Source organism: Leucoraja erinacea, chromosome 16, assembly GCF_028641065.1.
Source record: "Leucoraja erinacea ecotype New England chromosome 16, Leri_hhj_1, whole genome shotgun sequence".
Classification (NCBI taxonomy): domain Eukaryota; kingdom Metazoa; phylum Chordata; class Chondrichthyes; order Rajiformes; family Rajidae; genus Leucoraja; species Leucoraja erinaceus.
In genome coordinates, this window is record NC_073392.1 from 2,120,855 (window position 1) to 2,146,970 (window position 26,116).

Genomic DNA, 26,116 nt, shown 5'->3' on the forward strand with positions numbered 1-26,116 from the left:
TTACGTCACTCATCCTTTGAATGCCCTCGCCCTATCTTAACTTTGTTATTTATGTGCTCATGGAATTTCTTACCTTTTTTTTTGAACATTTATTGGTATTTTTATATTCCCTGTTTGCCTTTCTAATTGTTTGTTTAACCTCTTGCTGAAGCTCATTTTGTTCCCTTGTGTCACCCTTGCCTTTGTTATTTATGTTCTTTATCTTGGCCCTTCCGACAGCCTCTACAATTATTGGGGGCGGGGGAAGAGAAGAGATCGGGTTAGGAAAGCTTTTAGAAAATAGTTTAATGCTGTGTGGAGTTTATAAATACTTTCAAATCAGGGTCCAAACGACACAAGGAGAAGGGAGATGAAATATTAAAAAATAGTTCAGACGTATTGAATCTGAGCTCCAGTTTTCAAAAGGCTCGCGTGGGCCTTCGGTACGGATTGCGAGAAGGAGAGAATTGACCCAAAGGAATACAATGCTCAGAGGCGCTGAAGAATGTGATAGATTTATAGCTGATCTATTTCCAATAATTGACCTGGAGGAAGAGACAACTGATGCAATGGAGACAATTGCAGAGTTTCAGCTTAAAGAGCAGAAATAACATGAGAGCAGATAGAAGCACCAGAGACCCAGTTTGATCCTGACCTCAGTTTCTGCCTACATGGCCCAAGCAGTCCTCCCTGTGACTGCTTGGGCCTCCTCCCACATCTCAAAGACGTGCAGGTTTGTAGGTTGCTTGGTTTCTGTAACGTCCCCCTAGTGTGTAGGGAGTGGATGAGAGAGTAGATAGCATAAAGCTCGTGTGAACTGGCGATTAATGGTTGGTGTGGGCTCGGTGGGCCAAAGGGCCTGTTTCCATGCTGTATCTCTCAACTTCAACTAAAACAAAGGCCGTATTCAGGAGAGACTGAGGATAAGGAGGGAACTTATGCAGCAAGAGACAATTGCTGAAAACTAAACACAAATTGGTTCAGACACGGGGGATGCTGTGACAACGAGTTGTAGCAATAAGCAGACAGATATTTTCACTACAAAAATTGCATTGCTAGTAATTTGTTTGGAGATTACTATTAGAGATGAAAACATTTGAGGTATATGAGGAAGAGTTATCATGCAGGTGGGAATGAAATATAGAATAGCTGCTGTAAAGCTTGGAAAGAAAGTTTAAAATATTATCAAAATGATTTCAAAATTATTTCGATTTTAAATCTTGCATTAAATGTTGTGGCCTTTATCTGTGGAAGGCTTGATTGTATTCATGCACAGTCTTTTCTTTGAATGGATAGCAGGCAAAGAAAGCTTTTTACTGTACCTCGGTACATGTGACAATTATTAACTAAACTAAAAAGTGACTATACACAGACAAGGTGTAAATAATTACAACTTCCCAGATAAATAGATCATCTGGATGGCAAACTGATGATGGTGACACAGGATTAGAAGTAACTAATCAGAATGTTTTGGAATTCAATAGATTTTTGCAAAAAAAAGATTACCAAAGCAGCATGTCGTGCATTAGTGTAAGAAACTGTGCTTCGTGTAAACAGAATTCAAATATGTATTGCCAGTTCTCTAGAGAAGCAGAGCTTAAATAGTCCAATGGAACTTTGAGCTTCCTGTAGACCAGGGGTTGCCAACCTTTGTCGTCCCGTTTACCCCCCCGGCAACTTTGATCGCACGTAACAATGTTATTTAACTTATTTATGAACAACTAATGATGACCAGATACCAGAATCAAACACAGTCAGCCAATAGGTGCAGGAGTAGGCCTTCGAGCCAGCACTGCCATTCAATGTGATCATGGCTGATCATCCCCAATCAGTAACCCAGTCAATGAGAAATAAAATGTACAAATCCAGAATCAACAAATTTACCCCCCTGGGGTAAATGTTTTGGGATCCACTAAATTTCCAAAACATTTCCCCCAGGTTGAGAACCCTTGTTTTAAAGAGTACTTCAAAACAAAGAAATCAGATGCTATTAGACTAACAAAAAATCAAGATTTACAGAATTAACTGCAGAAAAAGTACAGTTAGATGCATAACATGAGAAATGTCAATGTCCTTTAATGACTGACCCCAACACTGTCCTAACATGAGCTGGAAATACATTGTAGAATTAAGGCAACAGACTGTTACAGTAAGGATGATAATAGGATGATATTATTACTGTGAAGGTTAACGTAGTATAAAGGGCCTGTCCCACTTACATGATTTTTTTCAGCGACTGCCGGCACCCGTCCTAGTCTCTGCAGGTGGCCGAAAATGTTCAACATGTTGAAAATGTTCATGTTCTTATAGAAACTTACAAAATTCTTAAGGGGTTGGACAGGCTAAATGCAGGAAGATTGTTCCCGATGTTGGGGAAGTTCAGAACAAGGGGTCATAGTTTAAGGATAAGGGGGAAATCTTTTAGGACCGAGATGAGAAAAACGTTTTTCACACAGAGAGTGGTGAATCTCTGGAACTCTCTGCCGCAGAAGGTAGTTGAGCCCAGTTCATTGGCTATATTTAACAGGGAGTTAGATGTGGCCCTTGTGGCTAAGGGGATCAGGGGGTATGGAGAGAAGGCAGGTACGGGATACTGAGTTGGATGATCAGCCATGATCATATTGAATGGCGGTGCAGGCTCGAAGGGCCGAATGGCCTACTCCTGCACCTAATTTCTATGTTTCTATGTTTCTAAAATCCAGCGGCGACCAGAACAAGGTACGACTCTTTGGGCGACGACTCACGGCCGTACAGGCGACATGTCGCGGGGTGAAGCCTGTATGGTCGTGAGCAGTCTCCCAAAGAGTCGTACCTTGTTCTGGTCGCCGATGGAGTTTCAACGCGTTGAACATTTTCGGCCACGTGCAGAGACTATGACAGGTGCCGGCAAAAATCACATAAGCGGGACAGGCCCTTTAGAATATCATCCATTATATTTGTAGCTATAAAACTGAAATGACTGGATAAATGATTGCCATTAGCATTTGTAAGTTCAAGCCCAATTTCCTTTACAATTGCGTATTAAAAAAAAATAATAATAATTAGCATGCGTTCCAAGGAATAAAGTTCTAAAGGTGAAAAGCAGAACGTTATGTCTTGGTGTATTTCCGTGGCCTACCTTTTTCTGGAGAACATTAATCTTCCTCTCTTTCACTTCCAGCATATCCTTCATGTCACGGATTTCCCCGGCAAGTGTCCCCTTTTCCTCCGTAAGGTCCTGCAGTTGTTTTGTCTTTTTGTTCAGAAAGCTTTCCTTCTCTTCCAGCCGAAGTCTCAAGGCATCCACCTGGGGAAAGATGAACACGTCAAGTTCAAAGCTCAATGTTGACGGCCAAACTCCTGGTGGTCTTGCAAGCAACGTCAACAGACAACAACCGCTTGCACCTTAGTTGTGCTCAGTATTGTATCCTGCATTCATCAAAGCATAAGTCATAGAATCATAGAGTGATACAGCATAGAAACAGACCCTCCAGCCCAACTTGCCCACACTGGCCAACATGTCCCAGCTACACTAGCCCTACCTGTCTGGGCTTGGTCCATATCCCTCCAAACTTGTCCTATCCTTAGCATACCCTGTTTAAGAAGGAACTGCAGATGCTGGACAATTGAAGGTAGACAAAAATACTGGAGTAACATTTGGATAGCAGTAAAAAGATTGTTCCAAGTCAACATGGATTTATGAAAGGGAAATCCTGCTTGACTGATCTTCTGGAATTTTTTGAGGATGTGACAAGTAAAATGGATGAAGGGGAGCCAGTGGATGTAGTGTATCTGGACTTTCAGAAAGCCTTTGATAAGGTCCTGCACAGGAGATTAGTGGGCAAAATTAGAGCACATGGTTTTGGTGGTAGGATATTGACATGGATAGAGGATTGTTTGGCAGACAGGAAACAAAGAGTAGGGATAAACGTGTCCCTGTCAGAATGGCAGGCAGTGGCGAGTGGAGTGCCGCAAGGCTCAATGCTGGGGCCGCAACTATTTACAATATATATTAATGATTTAGATGATGGAATTAAAAGTAACACTAGCAAATTTGCAGATGACACAAAGCTGGCTGGCAGTGTGAACTGCGACAAGGATGCTAGGAGGTTGCAGGGTGACTTGGACAGGTTGAGTGAGTGGGCAGATGCGTGGCAGATGCAGTATAATGTAGATAAATATGAGGTTATCCACTTTGGCGGCAAGAACAAGGAGGCAGTTTATTATCTCAATGGTGTCAGATTAGGAAAAAAGGAAGTGCAACGAGGCCTGGGTGTCCTTGTACACCAGTCATTGAAAGTAAACATGCAGGTACAGCACGCAGTGAAGAAAGCTAATGGCCTTCATATGGAGAGGATTTGAGTATATGAGTAAAGAGGCCCTTCTGCAGTTGTACGGGGCCCTGGTGAGACCACATCGGGAGTATTGTGTGCATTTTTGGTCTCCTAATTTGAGGAAGGACATCGTTACTATTGAGGCAGTGCAGCGTAGATTCACGAGGTTAATCCCCAGGATGGCGGGACTGTCAAATGAGGAAAGATTGGAAAGACTGGGCTTGTATTCACTGGAATTTAGAAGGAGGAGAGGGGATATTATAGAAACATATAAAATTATAAAAGGACTGGACAAGCTACATGCAGGAAAAAATGTCCTAATGTTGGGGGAGTCCAGAACCAGGGGCCACCGTCTAAGATTAAAGGGGAGGTCATTTAAAACTGAGATGAGAAAAAACTTTCCAGAGAGTTGTGAATTTGTGGAACTCCCTGCCACAGAGGGCAGTGGAGGCCAAGTCACTGGATGGATTTAAGAGAGAGTTAGATAGAGCTCTAGGGGCTAGTGGAATCAAGGGATATGGGGAGAAGGCAGGCACGGGTTACTGATTGGGGACGATCAGCCATGGTCGCAATGAATGGCTGTGCTGGCTTGAAGGGCCGAATGGCCTCCTCCTGCACCTATTGTCTATGTTTCTATGGAATGGGGACTTTTGCTTCAATGCCTCAATTTACAGCTGAAAATGTATAGATTTATACTGTATAGGACTTAATTGAGGCTTCTTGCTGCATTTGGCAGTTCCCAGGGAAACATTAGCGTTTAAACACAGACTAGGAAGGACAGTCAGGATAACTTTTTGTTTAAATAACGATGTCACCCGTGACGAGTTAGACAAAGTTACTTTACTTCCCTGAATCTTAGAAATGAGTTCTTTGGCAATCTACAAGCATTCTTTGCTGTGTTTAACAAAAGGTATTGGGCTGAGTGAAACTGAATCAGCCAGTGAGGATCCACGTGTGGCCATGTTAATGTCCTGGCAATGCTCATCCTCACACTTCAATGTGTGCTCAGAGTCAATAGACAATAGACAATAGACAATAGGTGCAGGAGTAGGCCATTTGGTCCTTCGAGCCAGCACCACCATTCAATGTGATCATGGCTGATCATCCCCAATCAGTACCCCGTTCCTGCCTTCTCCCCATATCCCCCGACTCCGCTATCTTTAAGAGCCCTATCTAGCTCTCTCTTGAAAACATCCAGAGAACCTGCCTCCACCGCTCTCTGAGACAGAGAATTCCACAGACTCACAACTCTCTGTGAGAAAAAGTGTTTCCTCGTCTCCGTTCTAAATGGCTTACTCCTTATTCTTAAACTGTGTGTGGCCCCTGGTTCTGGACTCCCCCAACATCGGGGACATCTTTCCTGCCTCTAGTGTGTCCAAACCCTTAACAATCTTATATGTTTCAATGAGAGTCAGGTATGTGAGAGCTGCCAAGAGCTCCGATCCAAGCACCGTCTCATCTGTCTCCTGGTAATCTCTCCCCATCCATTCATTCTCTCCAGCCGGTTCATTTACAATCGAGCGGAGTAATTCAACACTCCTCGACAACACAGCAGAGTCCATGAAAGGGGTCATGGCTCCGCACACTTAAACATGGGACAAATTCAGTTGCAACAATCAATCATCCGCCTTCACCCTCAAGACTGCTAACAATAACCTCCACAACAACAGTGTCACCCTGTGGTTTGGGACTGCATTTAACACAGACACACTTCCCCAAGAGCAAAATAACTGAATAAACTAGAAGCAGGAGCAGGCCCCTTGATCCCTCACGCAGACCCCAGCATTCAGTACTCATGTGCCCAGGCCACATAGAAAAACATAGACAATAGGTGCAGGAGGAGGCCATTCGGCCCTTCGAGCCAGCACCGCCATTCATTGTGATCATGGCTGATCGTCCCCTATCAATAACCCGTGCCTGCCTTCTCCCCATATCCCCTGACTCCACTAGCCCCTAGAGCTCTATCTAACTCTCTCTTAAATCCATCCAGTCATTGGCCTCCACTGCCCTCTGTGGCAGGGAATTCCACAAATTCACAACTCTCTGGGTGAAAAGTTTTTTCTCACCTCAGTCTTAAATGACCTCCCCTTTATTCTAAGACTGTGGCCCCTGGTTCTGGACTCGCCCAACGTTGGGACCATTTTTCCTGCATCTAGCTTGCCCAGTCCTTTTATAATTTTATATGTTTCTATAAAATCCCCCTCATCCTTCTAAACTCCAGTGAATACAAGCCTAGTCTTTTCAATCTTTCCTCATATGACAGTCCCGCCATCCCAGGGATCAATCAACCTCGTGAACAATCACATCACCTCTAGAATTTAGGAGATTGAGAGGGGATCTTATAGAAACTTACAAAATTCTTAAGGGGTTGGACAGGCTAGATGAAGGAAGATAATTATCCAAGTCCTCTCTAGGGTCACCCTAAGGATTAGGCGGGTCTAAAATCAGAGATGAGAAGCACTTTTTCTCACACAGAGACCCAACTGGAACTCTTGCACACCATTAACCAGTTCAACTATTAGGGAGTTAGATGTATGGCCCTTGTCTTTGGATGCACTAAGGACTTGGGGGATTTTTGTGTGAGAGGGAAGGTGGAATGAATGGGGTCTCGACCCGAAACTCCTGCACCTATTTCCTTCTATGTTTCTATCACCTCTACTGTGCCAGATACCCACAGCCCTCAATCCCCAGAACTTTTTTCTAATTAGCACCTCCTTTTGACCCCTGAGATTTTTTTGGCTTCTCACAGCACTAGATCTTTATTGACCTCAACTTTAACTTGTTATCTTTGGATCACTAGGGACTTGGGGGTTTTCCAGAATAACGAAGGAAACGTCAATTTCCTTCGCTCCATAGATGCTGCCTCAAAGTTTTCCAGCATTTTTGTCTACAAGATTTTTTGTGGTCACTAGTTTATTGATTTTAATTGTTATGTTATCCAAGTGTATTCCAGAACAAGGAAACATAGGGCACAAGGGTTCACGATGGCTGTGTCAAACATGATGCCAAGACCACATCTTCTCTGCCTGCACATGATCCATATCCCTCCATTCGCTACATATCCATGTTGCTATCCAAATGTCTCATGAATGGTATCTCCTCCACTACTATTCCAGGCAGCATGTTCCAGGCACCCACCAGCCTCAGTGTAAATAGAAAAGTTGCCCTGCACATTTCCCTTAAGCTTTGCCCCTCTCACCTTAAACCTATGCCCTCTAGTCTTTGATTTTATCCATCCCGAGAAAAAGGGATACCCTATCTAATCTGTGGAATTATTTGCCACAGATGGCTGTGGAGGCCAAATCAGTGGATATTTTTAAGGCAGAGATATATAGATACTTGATTAGTGCGGGTGTCAGGGGTTACGGGGAGAAGGCAGGAGAATGGGGTTAGGAGGGAGAGATAGATCAGCCGTGATTGAATGGCGGAGTAGACTTGATGGGCCAAATGGCCTAATTCTGCTCCTATCACTTATGATAGTTTTATATACTATCCCCACAACCAAAAGAACAGTTTTCTTTCCTGCTTTTACTTGCTTGCCTATGAACATAGAGAGTCAGTAGTAGCAAGGATGAGAAACCAAGGAAGGCATGAAAAGCAGCCTGGTGAAAGAATGTCTGCATCAGCTACAGCTGATGTAAGTGCCAGACATAAAATAAGTTCTCAATGTAAATAACTTAAAATACTCCGCACTGCCACAAATAAATCATATCATTGCAATTTTGCTCCGTTTCATCTTGAAAATCTAAAATCACTGTATCCTGTCAAACAGATGCTTTGTCAAATTCTCTGGTAACACAATGCAGAGTAGTCATCTGGTGTTTAGGTCTTAATGATAGACTACATCCATTGTGTACATGAATTGCAATCATGAGATATTATAGATTTGTTCACGAGTGACACAACATTATACCCAAACCTTCTTAAATTTCCCCCCTAAACTCTGTCCAATATTGAGACCACATCTGGAGTATTGTGTGGGGGTGGAAGATTGCAACCTTCACGTGGTCCGCCCTGTTTCGGCTAATGCAATCAACTCGACGTGCACAAACAGAAGATCAAATAGAACAAGTTGTCCAACGCCACACGAAAGAAGAAGAGTATTGTGTGCAGTTTTGGACTCCTAATTTAAGGAAGGACATCCTTTGCTATTGAGGCAGTGCAGCGTAGGTCCCTGAGGCTAATCCCCGGGATGGCGGGATAGTCACATGAGGAAAGATTGGAAAGACTAGGCTTGTATTCACTGGAGTTTAGAAGAATGAGGGGGAATCTTAGAAAAATATAAAATTATAAAAGGACTGGACAAGCTAGGTCCAGGAAAAATGTTCCCAATGTTGGGGGAGTCCAGAACCAGGGGCCACAGTCTAAGAATAAAGGGGAGGTCATTTAAAACTGAGATGAGAAAAAACGCTTTCACCCAGAGAGTTGTGTTTCTTAATATTCTCTTTCTTTTAAACATCTTAATTTCTCCGAGATTTGTCGAGCTGAAGGAAATATTGCCTTGTAGCAGCAAAGACCTGGGTTTGATCCTGACGTTGGGTGCTGTCTGTGTGGAGTTTGCACCTTCTCTCTGTGATGGTGTGGGCTTCCTCCACTTGTACCAGTCTCCTACCACAGAGTGCTGACAGTTGCTCAGTCAACAGGACACTGAAAATTGGCCTTGGTTTTTCGCCTGAATAGTAAAATCTGTTGGGAGTTATCTAGAACTGAATTGTTTCTGTGGTTGTAAAGACTTCATAAGTCGTAGGAGCAGAATTAGGCCATTCGGCCCATCAAGTCTACTCCGCCATTCAATCATGGCTGATCTATCTCTCCCTCTCCTCTCTAACCCCATTCTCCTGCTTTCTCCCCATAACCTCTGACACCCGTACTAATCAAAAATCTATCAATCTCCACCTTAAAAATATCCACTGATGACCTCCACAGCCTTCTGTGGCAATGAATTACACAGATTCACCACCCTCTGACTAAAGAAATTGCTCCTCATCTCCTTTCTAAAGGTAGACAAAAATGCTGGAGAAACTCAGCGGGTGAGGCAGCACCTATTGAGCAAAGGAATAGGTGACGTTTCGGGTCAAGACCCTTCTTCAGACTGATGTGGGGATGGGGGGGCGGGGAAGAAGAAAGGAAGAGGCGGAGACAGTGGGCTGTGGGAGAGCTGGGAAGAGGAGGGGAAGGAGGGAGAAAGCAGGGACTACCTGAAATTGGAGTATGTTCTTTAATTCTGAAGCTGTGGCCCCTGGTCCTAGACTCTCCCACTAGTGGAAACATCCTCTCCACATCTACTCTATCCAGGCCTTTTCTTCAACCATTAAGTCGAGTCTAAGGAAATGGAAACTCTTTGAGTCTGATGATGAGTCCTAACTCAAAATGTCACCTGTCCATTCCCTCCACAGATGCTGCCTGAACCATCGAGTTCCTCCAGCACTTTTTGTTTTGTTCTAAGGTTCCAGCACCTGCAGTTCCTTGTGTCTGCTGGAACTTATTTTTAAGCAATACGGACAAATGGAAGATAAATACTCTGTCACAGAACAAAAAAAAAGCTTTTCTTGGATAGAACCCAGAAAAGGAATGCCACAAACTAGCAAATTACAGGCCTTAAACAATTAAGAAAATATGTTAATGTTATCTTCCTACTGCAATTTCATTTAATTACAGCCTTAACAGAGAAACGTTGAAGGCACTCGCTGCTAATCTACTCAGTATGATCATCAATAGGACTTCCCTGAAATGGCCAGAAACAGACATGTCTTCCTGTTCCGATTAACACTCAATGAAGCCAGAAATCTTTGTAATCGATGCCCACTCTAGAACATTGTGAGCACAAAGATATTGTTTAATGTGGAGTACAAAGTATAAATTCACAGCATGTTCAAGAAGGAACTGCAGATGCTGGAAAATCGAAGGTAGACTGCAACGACCAGGTTCAGGAATAGCTACTTCCCCATAGCCATCACTCTCCTACCATCTGGCAAGTGCTACCGCAGCATGCGGAGCAAAACCACAAGATTCAAAAACAGCTTTTTTCCTCAGGCCATCAGACTACTCAACACACTCAAGAAAAGTTCATGAACATTACACAAACAAAGACCAACTGTCTGTCAAAATAATTTGAACTCAATGTCTGCAGTATGCTATTTGCACTTTTCTATATTGCACCTTTTATTATTGCACCTTAATAACATACCTCAAAATTGTACTACATTCTGGCACACTGTGAATATTTTAAATAATGTATAGTGTCTATCTTATTGGTAGATTGTCTGTCTGTGTTATAAATATTACTTGCACATTTGGAGTATGGGGAAATGCAATTTAAATCCAATTTATTTGAATTGACAATAAAGTTTACTTTGAACTTTGAACTTTGAACTATTAAACTTGGCTCGGACAAAACTCTGAGTATTAATAGCCCATTATCTGTTATTTGCACTATCAGTTTATTTATTCATGCGTGTATATATTTATACAATGGTATATGGACACACTGATCTGTTCTGTAGTCATGCCCTACTATGTTCTGTCGTGCTGAAGCAAAGCAAGAATTTCATTGTCCTATCAGGGACACATGACAATAAATTTCCTTCGCTCCATAGATTTGCTTAAAAATAAGGTCCAGCAGACACAAGGAAATACAGAATCGTGAATCTTGAAGTGCTGGGAGAAACTCAGCGGGTGCGGCAGCATCTATGGAGCGAAGGAAATAGGCAACGTTTCGGGGCCGAATCCCTTGGGAAATAGGCAACGTTTCGGGGCCAAATCCCTTGGGAAATAGGTAACGTTTCGGGGCCGAATCCCTTGGGAAATAGGCAACGTTTCGGGGCCGAAACCCTTGGGAAATAGGTAACGTTTCGGGCCGAAACCCTCGGGTTTCGGCCCGAAACGTTGCCTATTTCCTTCGCTCCATAGATGCTGCCGCACCCGCTGAGTTTCCCCATAAACTCACAGCACTTCTATTGTAAGTGATGCCAAACTTTCAAACCCAAATTGAATCTGGTCGCAAAAGTAGTCTCACAGCCTCAATCAGTCCGGCTCCACTCCCCTCCCCAAACCACACCACTCAAAGCGCAGCCTTAACCGCCCGGCAAAGTTGTTCTCCAATAAAAGTCATTTATCAATATTATTCCGACTGAAAGGGAGAATAAACAATCCTTGCTCCCAGTATAGTAAGATTCGTTTTTTTTTAATCATCTGTCAATCTGAGAAATTTCCCTGCCTCTTATACCTTCAGCACTACTTGAAATATTTAAACAAAAAAATTGTTTTAATGGAACTAACAGCAACAGTTTAGCATGTTAGTTTAACAGAAGTCTACAGATGCCTTGAATGTTTACAGTCCTTTTGTCAGTTCATGTAACCCATTTTGAAACCAGAGATAAAGCATGTTATATGGTTCGATATGGCTTCAATTCCATAAGTGGCGCTGGCCCTGCTGACCAGAAGTACAATGGACAAACTGGGAAATGTGCAACATTTCATTCAATGTGGAGTTTGCAAACAGATCAAGACTCCTGACTTCCATTACAGCCACGAAGCTTTGTGAATGAAATTACAGTCTGATCAGCCTGACGAAGGGTTTCATAGAAACATAGAACATAGAAATTAGGTGCAGGAGCAGAGGCCATTCGGCCCTTCGAGCCTGCACCGCCATTCAATATGATCATGGCTGATCATCCAACTCAGTATCCCATACCTGCCTTCTCTCCATACCCTCTGATCCCCTTAGCCACAAGGGCCACATCTAACTCCCTCTTAAATATAGCCAATGAACTGGCCTCGACTACCCTCTGCGGCAGAGAGTTCCAGAGATTCACCACTCTCTGTGTGAAAAAAGTTCTTCTCATCTCGGTTTTAAAGGACTTCCCCCTTATCCTTAAGCTGTGACCCCTTGTCCTGGACTTCCCCAACATCGGGAGCAATCTTCCTGCATCTAGCCTGTCCAACCCCTTAAGAATTTTGTAAGTTTCTATAAGATCCCCTCTCAATCTCCTAAATGCCCGAAACGTTGCCTATTTCCTTCGCTCCATAGATACTGCTGCACCCGCTGAGATTCTCCAGCACTCTTGTCTACCTTCGATTTTCCAGCATCTGCAGTTCCTTCTTAAACACGTGAATGAAATTACAATCCACATCATTCTGATCCAAGCTGGAAGCATCTATGAGGAACAAAGCAATCGGGTATGTGCTGTAAGTTCACTCCTTTCATCCAACTTTGGTCATGTTGTTACTTGTGGGCGGAGCACCGAGGCAAATTCCTTGTATGTGAATACTTGGCCAACAAACTCACTTACTTAGCCATATAGCTTAACTCACAGTATGTTATAACAATAACTAGTTACCTTTAAATGTTACCTGCCTGTAATGATGTGGGTGGGATTTATACGTGGTGTAATGTAGTGTTTGCGGCTGGGATTCCCGCGCAGACTCCCTAGTAGTGACTTTAGTTTGAAGAAGCATGGGGGAGAGGCCACAGCTTTCCACCATGCACGAGTCTGACCATGAGTAAGATTAAAATGTACTGATACAAGAAGACGTTTGGATGAATATCTTACTGTTTTTGCTACTACAATAAAGACACTATTAATCAAGAGACTGTGTTTGGAAGAGTTAACTTTTGACGGCTTTGAATTTCTCGTGGTGAGATCGCAGGTGCGTATCGATTATCTTCTGACCCCCCGTCTTCAATTAGTGACTAAAGGGCTCATTCCTTGAAACGATATAAAAATCTGTCACCACAGTTCCGACGGTGGCAGTAAGGTGCATCCAACTAAAGCACAAAGGTCAATTTGTTTTCTCTGATCATAATTTACAGGGTGTGTTATTTGCTACAGGGACAAAAAAATTATCAGTATTCATTTTGCTTAATAAAAAAACTTTTATATCTCAAAATAGAAACTCAATTCTGGCATTACCCTCCCTCCCTTCACCCTTCCACCTACATCCTTCCCTCCTGCTTTCCATTTCATTCCACCTCTCCTCTCCTCATCTGACATCCTATCAGAGGAAGGATGTGCCGGCTCTGGAGAGGGTCCAGAGGAGGTTTACAAGAATGATCCCAGGAATGAGTGGGTTAACCTATGATGAGCGTTTGTCGGCACTGGGCCTGTACTCGCTGGAGTTTAGAAGAACGAGGGGGGGGGGGGACCTCATTGAAACGTACAGAATAGTGAAAGGCCTGGATAGAGTGGATGTGTGGAGAGGGTGTTTCCACTAGTGGGAGAGTCTAGGACCAGAGGTCACAGCCTCAGAATTAAAGGATGTTCCTTTACGAAGGAGATGAGGAGAAATTTCTTTAGTCAGAGGGTGGTGAATCTGCGGAATTCTTTGCCACACAAGGCTGTGGAGGCCACAAGTCAGTGGATAATGTTAAGGCAGAGATAGATAGATTATTGATTAGTGCAGGTGTCAGAGGTTAAGGGGAGAAGGCAGGAGATTGGGGTTAGGAGGGAGCGGTAGATTAGCCATGATTGAATGGCAGAGTAGACTTGATGGGCTGAGTGGCCTCATTCTACTCCTATCCCTTATGACCTTGTGTCTCCTTTTCATTTCTAACTCCACCCATCTGACAATCAGCCGCCTCCCCTTGTGTGAGAGAGAAGATGAGCCACTAGCTGGTTGAATAGTGTCGAGGGCTCCAGGGGACAGAGAGCCCACCCTTGTGCTCCTGTGTCTCGTGTTTTACTTTTGTCAAAGTGGGAAACGTATCGCACAATTCCTTACGATATTGTCAGTGATATTCCACACCTGGACCTCCTTGTGGCCTGCTCCACATCAGTCAAGGGGAAGTCAATTGAACGAACATGAACTTAAGTTGCATACGAAATACCCAAGACACTGCACACTTCGATACAGGTGGTCTATGAGTCTTTCAAGCAGTGCGCTAAGCCAAGATTAGTGCTTAGCAAACTATCTGGGATAACAAAATGAATGATACATATGTGCGGTGCCATCACATTGGAGGTTTGGAAGCTGCGTGGCATGGTGACATAGAGACACGGAGATAGAAACATAGAAACATAGACAATAGGTGCAGGAGTAGAGGCCATTCGGCCCTTCGAGCCTGCACCATTCGCCATTCAATATGATCATGGCTGATCATCCAACTCAGTATCCTGTACCTGCCTTCTCTCCATACCCCCTGATCCCTTTAGCCACAAGGGCCACATCTAACTCCCTCTTAAATATAGCCAATGAACTGTGGCCTCAACCACCTTCTGCGGCAGAGAATTCCAGAGATTCATCACTCTCTGTGTGAAAAAATGTTTTCCTCATCTCGGTCCTAAAAGATTTCCCCCTTATCCTTAAATTGTGACCCCTTGTTCTGGACTTCCACAACATCGGGAACAATCTTCCTGCATCTAGCCTGTCCAACCCCTTAAGAATTTTGTAAGTTTCTATAAGATCCCCCCTAAATCTTCTAAATTCTAGCGAGTACAAGCCGAGTCTATCCAGTCTTTCTTCATATGAAAGTCCTGACATCCCAGGAATCAGTCTGGTGAACCTTCTCTGCACTCCCTCTATGGCAACAATGTCTTTCCTCAGATTTGGAGACCAAAACTGTACGCAATACTCCAGATGTGGTCCCACCAAGACCCTGTACAACTGCAGTAGAACCTCCCTGCTCCTATACTCAAATCCTTTTGCTATGAATGCTAACATACCATTCGCCTTCTTCACTGCCTGCTGCACCTGCATGCCTACTTTTAATGACTGGTGTACCATGACACCCAGGTCTCGTTGCATCTCCCCTTTTCCTAATCGGCCACCATTCAGATAATAATCTACTTTCCTGTTTTTGCCACCAAAGTGGATAACCTCACATTTATCCACATGATACTGCATCTGCCATGCATTTGCCCACTCACCCAGCCTATCCAAGTCACCTTGCAGCCTCCTAGCATCCTCCTCACAGCTAACACTGCCCCCCAGCTTCGTGTCATCCGCAAACTTGGAGATGTTGCATTCAATTCCCTCGTCCAAATCATTAATATGCTCTCTTTCACCCAAGATGCCCAGTCACATTTGTCCTTGATTGGCCAATATCCCTCCAGACCTGTGTGCAGGAAGGAACTGCAGATGCTGGTTTACACCGAAGATAGACACAAAATGCTGGAGTAACTCAGCGGGACTGGCAGCATCTCTGGAGAGAAGGAATGGGTAATGGTTTGGATCGAGACCCTTCTTCAGACTCAGAGTTAAGGGTGAGGGGGAGCGAGAGATATGAAAAAGAAGAAGGGTCTCCACCTGAAAGGTCACCCATTCCTTCTATCCAGAGATGCTGCCAGTCCATTAAAGCTTCCAAACAATGTGGAATTTATAAAATCTTTAGCATGGTGTTTCAACTTCTATTTGAAATACAAGTGCTTCATTCAAACTATCAGAGTTCAGTATTGTTTTGGGAAAATTAATTGCAAAATGTATTTGTTTCCAGGATGTGTGGGAATTGTGAGACCTGGTTTAACGAGTCCCCACCTCAATGGTGCAAGGGGGCAGCATCTGGAGAACATGGATAGGTGACGTTTCACAGAGTGCTGGAGTAACTCAGCGGGTCAGGCAGCATCTATCAGGCAGCATCTATGGAGAACATGGATAGGTGAGACAACAGTAGCTCAAACATCTGTGGAGAACATAGAAACATAGAAACATAGAAATTAGGTGCAGGAGTAGGCCATTCGGCCCTTCGAGCCTGAACCGCCATTCAATATGATCATGGCTGATCATCCAACTCAGTATCCCGTACCTGCCTTCTCTCCATACCCTCTGATCCCCTTAGCCACAAGGGCCACATCTAACTCCCTCTTAAATATAGCCAATGAACTGGCCTCGACTACCTTCTGCGGCAGAGAGTTCCAGAGATTCACCACTCTCTGTGTGAAAAAAGTTCTTCTCATCTCTGTCAGTTTTAAAGGATTTCCCCCTTATCCTTAAGCTGTGACCCCTTGCCCTGGACTTCCCCAACATCGGGAACAATCTTCCTGCATCTAGCCTGTGCAACCCCTTAAGAATTTTGTAAGTTTCTATAAGATCCCCTCTCAATCTCCTAAATTCTAGAGAGTATAAACCAAGTCTATCCAGTCTTTCTTCATAAGGCAGTCCTGACATCCCAGGAATCAGTCCTGACATCCCAGAAATCAGAACATGGATAGGTGACGTTTCACAGAGTGCTGGAGTAACTCAGTGGGTCAGGCAGCATCTGTGGAGAACATGGATAGGTGATGTTTCACAGAGTGCTGGAGTAACTCAGTGGGTCAGGCAGCATCTGTGGAGAACATGGATAGGTGACGTTTCACAGAGGGTGGGGACTCAGTGGTTCAGGCAGCATCTGTGGAGACATGGGTTCTGGGTCAGGACCCTTGTTCAGACTGAGGACAGGTACACGGAGAGGAATATGGGCCAAATGTGGACAAATGGGACCGGCTTAGATGGGGATGTCGGGCCTGAGGGCCTGTTTCCGTGCTGTACGATTCCATGACTCTATAAAACCTAGTAATTTAAAAATGTTAAAGATAAATAGCCAAAGGCGAGAGTTCCTGCTTCCACAAGTGGATGAGAGTGAGATCAGCCAAAGCGGTGCAGAACATGACTGCATATCACGCATAAGTCACATCAAGTTGTTACTAGTATTTAAACATAATATTGCCTGCAGTTGATCCACCCATTATTCTGGCCCTGTCCCCCTCCCCCCCCCCCCCCCCCCCCCCCCCCCCCCCCCCCCGGGTCATAAATTGTTGCCAAGTGTCCACCTATTTAGTCTGTTTTTGAAGTCTTCAAATTGAGCTCATTTCCTTTAGTGCTCATGCACAAACTGGTGTTGTTTCAATCTCTTAAGCCCCTGTCCCACTTAGGAGACCTAAACAGCAACCTCTGGTGACCTTGCCCACCACCCAAAATAAAAAATCAATGTCGAGGTGACCTGCAACCTCCTACCACCTCCCACGCATGTGTTGAAAACCTTCCTGGACTATGAAGAAAACCGGCTTCGACTAGACCTGCGACTAAAAAATGATCGATGTTTTAAAACGGCAACCTGTGTTTAGTCGAGGCCGGTTTTAAACATGAAAAAATAGCAGCAACCTAGATGAAGAGCCATGAGAGACCTCTTCCACCCCTGCAACGGACTGTTCCAGCCGCTACGGTCAGGCAAACGCCTCCGTTGCCATGCAGTGAGAACGGAGAGGTTGAGAAGGAGTTTCTTCCCAGAGGCAATTCGGACTGTAAACGCCTTTCTCACCAGGGACTAACTCTACAGAACGTTTTTCCTTCTATTATTTATTATGTAAAAGAATATGTGTGTTATGATTGTGTTTATAATTTGTTTGGTTGTTTTGTTGTTTGTCTTTTGCACAAAAGTCCGCGAGCATTGCCACTTTCATTTCACTGCACATCTCGTATGTGTATGTGACAAATAAACTTGACTTGACTTGACTTGAAGCCTCAACCACGCGAAAACCACTTTCCACCATTAGGGAGAGTGACCAAAACCTCGGGTGACCTCATGGAAACCTTGGGTGGCGGGCAAGGTCACCAGAGGTTGCTGTTTAGGTCTCCTAAGTGGGACAGATGCTTTACATATTTAAAAAAAGTATTCACTAAGAAACTCACAAGCAGATGCTGGTTTACACCGAAGATAGACACAAAATTCTCCAGAGATGCTGTCTGACCCACTGAGTCGCTCCAACATTTTGTGTCTATCTACGAAAAATGATGAACCGCAGCAAATACTGTCAAAAGCAAGGTCAACTTTAAGTGTGGACGCAAAATACTGGAGTAACTCAGCGGGTGAGGCAGCATCTCTGGAGAGTAGGAATGGGCCCCATATAGATCTAAATAAAGGAAGTGTAGGAAGGAACTGCAGGTGCAGATTTCTACCTATGTTGGAAATTGGAATATCGTTGCTTTCTTAAATCAAAAACGTGGTCAAACAAAGTTATTTCTGACCAAGATGGGATTTATTACATGTAGGCTGGCACGGTGGCGCAGCGGTAGAGGTGCTGCCTCACAACGCCAAAGACCCGGGCTCAATGCTGACTACGGCTGCTGTCTGTACGGAGTTTGCACGTTCTCCTTGTGACCACGTGGGTTTTCTCTGGGTGCTCCGGTTTCTCCCCACACCCCAAAGAGGTACAGGTTTGCAGGTTAATTGGCTTGGTAAATTGTAAATTATTTCTTCTATATGTAGACAATAGACAATGGGTGCAGGAGTAGGCCATTCGGCCCTTCGATGTGATCATGGCTGATCATCCCCAATCAGTACCCCGTTCCTGCCTTCTCCCCATATCCCCTGACTCCGCTATCTTTAAGAGCCCTATCTAGCTTTCTCTTGAAAGCATCCAGAGAACCGGCCTCCACCGCCCTCTGAGGTAGAGAATTCCACAGACTCACAACACTCTGTGTGAAAAAGTGTTTCCTCGTCTCCGTTCTAAATGGTTTACCCCTTATTCTTAAACTGTGTGGCCCCTGGTTCTGGACTCCCCCAACATCGGGGACATGTTTCCTGCCTCTATCGTGTCCAAGCCCTTTATAATCTTATATGTTTCAATAAGATGCCCTCTCATCCTTCTAAAGCCCAGCCGTTCCATTCTCTCAGCATAAGACAGTCCCGCCATCCCGGGAATTAACCGTGTAAACCAACACTGCACTCGGTTTTCTTTGGGTGCTCTGGTTTCTTCCCACACTCCAAAGATGTACAGGTTCGTAGGTTAATTGGCTTCTGTAAATTGTAAATTATTTTGTGTGTGTAGGATAGATCTCGTGTACGTGCACCGCTGGTCGTTGCACACTCAGTGGGCTGACGGAACTGTTTACATGCTGTAGCACTCAAGTCTAAAACCAAATGTATTTTGTTTTCAAAAAGCCTATGGCCTCAGGAAAATATATCAGTTTGTTTGATTGGTTCACTAAAAATGATTGGATACTGATACTGTGTCAGTTTTCAATCCGCACTAAGTCATTCTCCAAAACTGAAATTAAACGTTCACAGTTCTTTTGACCAAGCTTCATTGCACAAATATCAATGGAATTCTTTGACAAACTTCATAACAGGCTGTGATAGTTCATTTCACTTTCGGGGCTGTCCTGATTGACATATATCTCGTACAATTATAGCCTTTATGCCAAAGAGTATACCTCTGATTTAATTCCACCCCGAAGCAAAAAGAAAATGGTGAAATTGTTAACACATGTCAACAAACACTGATGCACATTGGTTTCACTTCAATCTTTCGAAGCCTTGGGCAAGAGAAGTAATCCCCTCCCATGTCCCACCATGGCAAAGCAGTCCCTTGCAGTGGGGTTACAGCAGGATATGCCTCCACTCTGTAGTATAATGAAAGTCTTGTTTCAAGGCCTCATTTTAAACATCTGAAGTTTAAAAAGCTGCCGTTCCTACTTCAAAGAGTACAAGACCCAAACTTGGTTCAGCAGGTTTGCAAACAGAGATGTCACTCCACATCATCAAAGGAATGTCGGATCCAGACAAGAGCGACCAATGGGTCGATGTGATTCTGTACACATTTGCCAAACAAAATTGAAGATCACTACACAAAATTACTGTGACTTCAAACATATTCCCCCCCCCCCCCCCTCCCTCCAAGCAGTTCAAGAACGGTGCTCGGGTCAGGCTGATTAAAGCATTCTACTCAATGCTCATTAAGCCATCTGCGCGTTCATTTTCCAAGAAAATACGTGCCGATTATAGACACCAAGCAATGCATTTCTGGATCTAACGACTACTTTCAGGAGTACTCATCACCAACACTGAAGACAGACAAAAAAAAGCTGGAGTAACTCAGCGGGACAGGCAGCATCTCTGGAGAGAAGCAATGACGTGGCGTTTCAGGTCGAGAACGTTCTTCAGACAGCTCCAATCCTGCCCATTCCTTCTCTCCAGAGATGTTGCCTGTCCCCGCTGAGTTACTCCAGCATTTTGTGCCTATCTTCAGTTTAAACCAGCATCTACAGTTCATTCCCACACAGCAGCACTATGAAATCCTGCCAGCCAGGCAGCATCTGTAGACAATGAAAGAGTCCAAGCTTTAGGTTAAAACACTCTGTCACTGCTCTGGGCCTGTGGGATCTTTCTCTTTCCACAGATGCTGCCTGACCTTCCAAGTGTTTCCAGTGAAGATAGGCACAAAATGCTGGAGTAACTCAGCGGGACATGCAGCATCTCTGGAGAGAAGGAGCGGGTGACGTTTCGGGTCGAGACCCTTCTTCAGACTGATGTGGGGATGGTGGTGGGGGGGGGGGGGGGGGTTGCTGGCAAGAAGAAGAAAGGAAGAGGCAGAGACAGTGGGCTGTGGGAGAGCTGGGAAGGGGAGGGGAATTACCGGAAGTGGCGGCGCTGCAGTCCGTCTGTTTTTACTTTTTTTGTTGTTTTTTTGTTGTTGTTTCTACCTTCGGGGGAATGCGACTTTTTCTTGTCGAATCCCCCTTCCCTGCCTCTGTCTGCGCTGAGGCCTAATGGCAGAGCTGGCTGCCTCCAACTGCGACTGACCTCGATGCTCCGGAGGCAGAGCCAGCCAGGACTCACCAACTTGGCCGACTTCGGGCTGCGTCGGCGTTCCGGTGGCGGCGGCGACCTGAATCCGGGGCTCGGCCGCGGGCCCAGTGGACGACATCGTCGGGAGCTCGCAGGTCACAGGTTGGTGACCTGTCTTTCCGGAGCTCCCGCAACTACAGCTGCGTCCACTGGACTGGAGGGCGGCAGCTTCGACCACCCCGGGCCGCGGAGCTTCAACCGGCCCGTTCGTGGAGCTCGGTTGAGCCGCGGGACTGTCTTACCATTGCCCGGTGGGGTCGCAACATCGGAGGCCTGGGTCACCTCAGCGCAGAGGGAGAACAAGGAGGGAAGAGACAAAGACTTTAAGACTTTTACCTCCATCACAGTTGAGGAGGTGCCTGGTGAACTCACTGTGGTGGATGTTAATTTGTGTTTATTGTGTGTTTTGTTATTTATTATTATATGTATGACTGCAGGCAACGACATGTCGTTCAGACCAAAAGGTCTGAATGACAAATAAAGGAATCTAATCTAATCTAATCTAAGAAAGAGGGAGAAAGCAGGGACTACCTGAAATTGGAGAAGTCAATGTTGATGCCGCTGGAGTGTAAACTACCCAATTGCTCCTCCAATTTACAGTGGTGCTCACTCTGGCCATGGAGGAGGCCCAGGACAGAGAGGTCGGATTTGGAATGGAAGGGGAAGTTGAAGTGTTGAGCAACCAGGAGATCAGGTTGGTTAGTGCGAACTGAGCCTGTTTTATTTTCGGCACTTGTCCCCTGTTCTTTGATTCAGATATATTTCTGTTGTTCTTAAATGTGACTGTGGTGGGGTACGGGGTGTGCAGAGAGGGGGGGGGAGGGGGGGGGGGCAGAGGGGGGGGCAGGGGGGGGGGGGGGCAGGGAGGGGGGCAGAGAGGGGGCAGGGAGGGGGGGGGGGGCAGGGGGGGGAGGGGGGGGGGGGGGGGGGGGGGGGGGGGGGAAGGGAGGGGGGGCAGGGAGGGGGGGAGGCAGGGAGGGGGGGGGGGGGGGGGGGGGCAGGAGGCAGGGGGGGGGCAGGGAGGGGGGTGCAGAGGGGGGGGGCAGGAGGGGGTGCAGGGAGGGGGCAGGGGGGGGGGCAGGGAGGGGGTGCAGAGAGAGGGGGCAGGGGGGGGGGGCAGGGAGGGGGGGGGGGCAGGGCAGGGGGGGCAGGGGGGGAGGGAGGGGGGCAGGGAGGGGGTGCAGGGGGGGGGGGGAGGGAGGGGGCAGGGAGGGGGGTGCAGGAGGGGGGGGCAGGGAGGGGGGCAGGGAGGGGGCAGGGAGGGGGCAGGGGGGTGGAGAGGGGGGGCAGGGAGGGGGGGGGGAGGGGGGGGGGGGGAGGGGGGGGCAGGGAGGGGGGGGCAGGGAGGGGGGCAGGGAGGGGAGGGGGGCAGGGAGGGGGGGGGCAGGGAGGGGGGGCAGGGAGGGGGGGGGGGGGGCAGGGGGGGGGGGGGGGGGGCAGGGGAGGGGGGGGGGGGGGGGGGGGGGGGGGGGGGGGGGGGGGGGGGGGGGGGGGGGGGGGGGGGGGGGGGGGGGGGGGGGAGGGGGGGGGGGGGGAGGGGGGGGGGGGGGGGGGGGGGGAAGGGAGGGGGGGGGGGGAGGGGGGGGGGGGGGGGGCAGGGGGGGGGGGGAGGGAGGGGGGGGGGGGGGGGGGGGGGGGGGGGGGGGGGGGGGGGGGGGGGGGGAGGGGGGGGGGGGGGGGGGGGGGGGGGGGAGGGGGGGGGGAGGGGGGGGGGGGGGGAGGGGAAGGGGGGGGGGGGGGGGGGGGGGGGGGGGGGGGGGGCAGGGGGGGGGGGGGGGGGGGGGGGGGGGGGGGGGGGGGGGGGGGGGGGGGGGGAGGGGGGGGGGGGAGGGGGGGGGGGGGGGGGGGGGGGGGGGGGCAGGGGGGGGGGGGCAGGGGGGGGGGGGGGGGGAGGGGGGGGGGGGGGGGAGGGGGGGGGAGGGGGGGGAGGGGGGGGGGGGGGGGGGCAGGGGGGGGGGGGCAGGGAGGGGGGCAGGGAGGGGGGGGGCAGGGGGGGGAAGGCAGGAGGGAAGGGAGGGGGGCAGGGGGGGTGCAGGGAGGGGGGGGGCAGGGGGGGGGGGGGGGGAGGGGGAGGTGGAAGGGAGGGAGGGGGCAGGGAGGGGGGGGAGGGAGGGGGGCAGGGAGGGGGTGGGGGGGCAGGGAGGGGGGGGGGAAGGGGAGGGGGGGAAGGGAGGGGGTTCAGCTTGCAGAGGCATGTCAGCTTGCATTCATTCCTTATTTATTAACAGACAAGTATGTTGCGTGGAGCCTGGGAGAGGGAACCAACTAGCTGCTAAAAACACCAGGACTGCAGTTTACATCCAGACTTCTTGCCAATCTCACTCAAGGCTAAAGTTATCAAATAACAGAGCTGTTTCCCACAGCCTTAACTCATCAAGGAATAGCCTAATATTTAATCTCTCATATTAAAACTGTGAGCTCCTGGTTCAGGAGCAGCTTCTTCCCAACAACCATCAGGCTGTTGATCACTGCACACACCAACTAAACCATGATCCCACAACTGCCTTGGTTGCATTGGACTTTAGACTTTAGAGATACAGCATGGAGACAGGCCCTTCAGCCCACCGAGTCCATGTTGACCAGCAATCACCCCGTACACTAGCAATATCCCACACACTAGGGACAATTTACAATTTTACCCAACCCAATGAACTTACAAACCTGTACATCTTTGGAGGAAACCTGAGCACCAGGTAAATACCCACGTGGTCACAAGGAGAATGATAGACAATAGCCAGCACCGCCATTCACTGTGATAATTGTGTTGTGTCTTGGTTCCTTTTCTTGTGTGTGTGACTGCAGAAACCAAATTTCGTTTGAACCTCAATGAGGTTCAAATGACACAAATAAATTGTATCGTATTGTATTGTAATAGACAATAGGTGCAGGAGGAGGCCGCCTGGCCCTTCGAGTCAGCACCACCATTCAATGTGATCACGGCTGATCATTCCCAATCAGTACCCCGTTCCTGCCTTCTCCCCATATCCCCTGACTCCGCTATCTTGAAGAGCCCTATCGGGATCTCTGATGCTGTAAGGCAGCAACTCCACCACTGCTCCACCAGGCCGCTCTGGTATTGGTTCTTTTTAATCTATTGAGTAGTGGTGGAGGATACGGGGAGAAGGCAGGAACGGGGTACTGATTGTGGATGATCAGCCATGATCACAATGAATGGCGGTGCTGGCTCGAAGGGCCGAATGGCCTCCTCCTGCACCTGTTATCTATCGTTCTCCTCGTGACCGCACGGGTTTTTACCAAGTACTCAGGTTTTCTCCCACACACACCAGACGTACAGGTTTGTAAGTTCATTGGGTTTGGTAAAATTGTAAATTGTCCCTAGTGTGTGGGATATTGCTAGTGTACGGGCCGCAAGGCTCGGTGTTGAGGAAAAACGTCTTCACCCAGAGAGTTGTGAATCTGTGGAATTCTCTGCCACAGAAGGCAGTGGAGGCTGATTCACTGGATGTTTTCAGGAGAGAGTTAGATTTAGCTCTTAGAGCTGACAGAATCAAGATTCAAGATTGAAGAGAGTTTATTGTCATGTGTCCCAGATAGGACAATGAAAAACAGGAACGGGGCACTGATTCTGGATGATCAGCCGTGATTACATTGAATGGGGGCGCTGGCTCAAAAGGCCGATTAGCCTACTCCTGCATCTATTGTCTATGTCTCTATGTTTCTAAGCTTAAATGAAATGACCGGTGACATTGTATGCACACGTGCTGGCGACACCAAGATAGATGGGAAACTAAGTGCGAGGAGAACACAGAAACTGTATGGAGATATAGACAGATTGAGTGAGTGGCCTTGGAGTGTAACATGGAGCAATGTAGGTCATTCACTGGTAGAAAGAGTGGAATGCAGAATTTTATTTATGGCCCTTGTTCGATCCAGTTGTTTCGTACAAGAAACAGTTACAGTTTTACAGTTTAGTTTATTGTCACGTGTACCGAGGTACAGTGAAAAGCTTTTGTTGCGTGCTATCCAGTCAGCGGAAAGACAATACATGATTACAATCGAGTCATTCACAGTGTGTAGATACATGAAAAGGGAATAACCTTTGGTGCAAGGTATAGCCATTCAATTCTCTCCGGAGATGCTGCTTGGCCCGCTGAGTTACTCCAGCTTTTTGTGTCTATCTTCAAAGTCTAATGAAAGTCCTTTACGGTTAGGCAGAGGTTCACTTGCGCCTCCTCCAACCTCATCCACTGTACCCGCTGTTTAGGATGTGGATTCTTATACATCGGCGAGACCAAACGCAGACTGGGCGATCGTTTTGCAGAACACCTTCGCTCAGTCCACCTGGACCTCCCTGATCTCCTGGTTGCTAAACACTTTATTCCCCTTCCCATTCCTACACAGACCTTTCTGTCCTCGGTCTCCTCCATTGTCAGAGTGAGGCTAAACGCAAATTGGAGGAACAGCATCTCATATTTCGCTTGGGCAGCTTATACCCCAGTGGTATGAATATTGATTTCTCTCACTTCAGGTAGCCCCGGCATTCCCTCTCTCTCTATCCCCCCACCCAAGTCACACTAGCTTCTCATCTTCACCCAACAAACAGCTAACAAAGGCCTGTTTCCTTTATCATTGTTACTTTTGTGCACATCTTTCATTCATTTGTTCTTTATCTCACTACATCACTGTTTATATCTCCCGTTTCCCATATTTCTAACCAGTCTGAAGAAGAGTCTCGATCCAAAACGTCACCCATTCCTTCTCTCCAGAGATGCTGCCTGTCCCGCCGAGTTACTCTAGCTCTTTGTCTCTATTGAAAGTCTAATGAAGGATAGTTCGAGGGTCACCAATGAGGTAGATAGTAGTTCAGCACTGCTATCTGGTTGTGGTAGGATGATTCAGTTGTCTGATAACAGGCGGGAAGAATCCCTGAATCTGGAGGTGTGCGTTTTCACACTTATATACTTTTGCCTGAAGGGAGAGGGGAAGTTAACATGGAGATAACAAGCAACTAAGAAGGCAAACGGAATGTGTAAGAAAGAACTGCAATGCTGGTTTAAATCAAAGGTAGACACTAAATGCTGGAGTAACTCAACGGGACAGGCAGCATCTCTGGAGGGAAGGAATAGGCGACGTTTCGGGTAGAGACACTTCTTCAGACTGATGTCAAGGGAGGGGGCGGGACAGAGATAGAATGTAGGCGGGGACAGTAAGCCTAGTGGGACAACTGGGAAGGGGATGGAGAGAGACAGCAAGGGCTATCTATCTGCAGTTAGAGAAGTCTCCCATCTCCCCAGGCCCGCAACCTTGGCGTGATCTTTGATTC

At 47.2% G+C, this 26,116-nt stretch overlaps 1 protein-coding gene across 1 annotated transcript in view; it reads right to left on the minus strand.

The window, feature by feature from the left end:
- Positions 1-26,116, minus strand: part of LOC129704447 (ERC protein 2) — a 590,828-nt gene that overhangs the window by 395,283 nt on the left and 169,429 nt on the right. Inside the window, exon 10 of the mRNA XM_055647523.1 lies at positions 3,098-3,265. Within this exon, the coding sequence (XP_055503498.1) occupies positions 3,098-3,265 (168 nt within the window). The remainder of the gene's footprint in view (positions 1-3,097; positions 3,266-26,116) is intronic.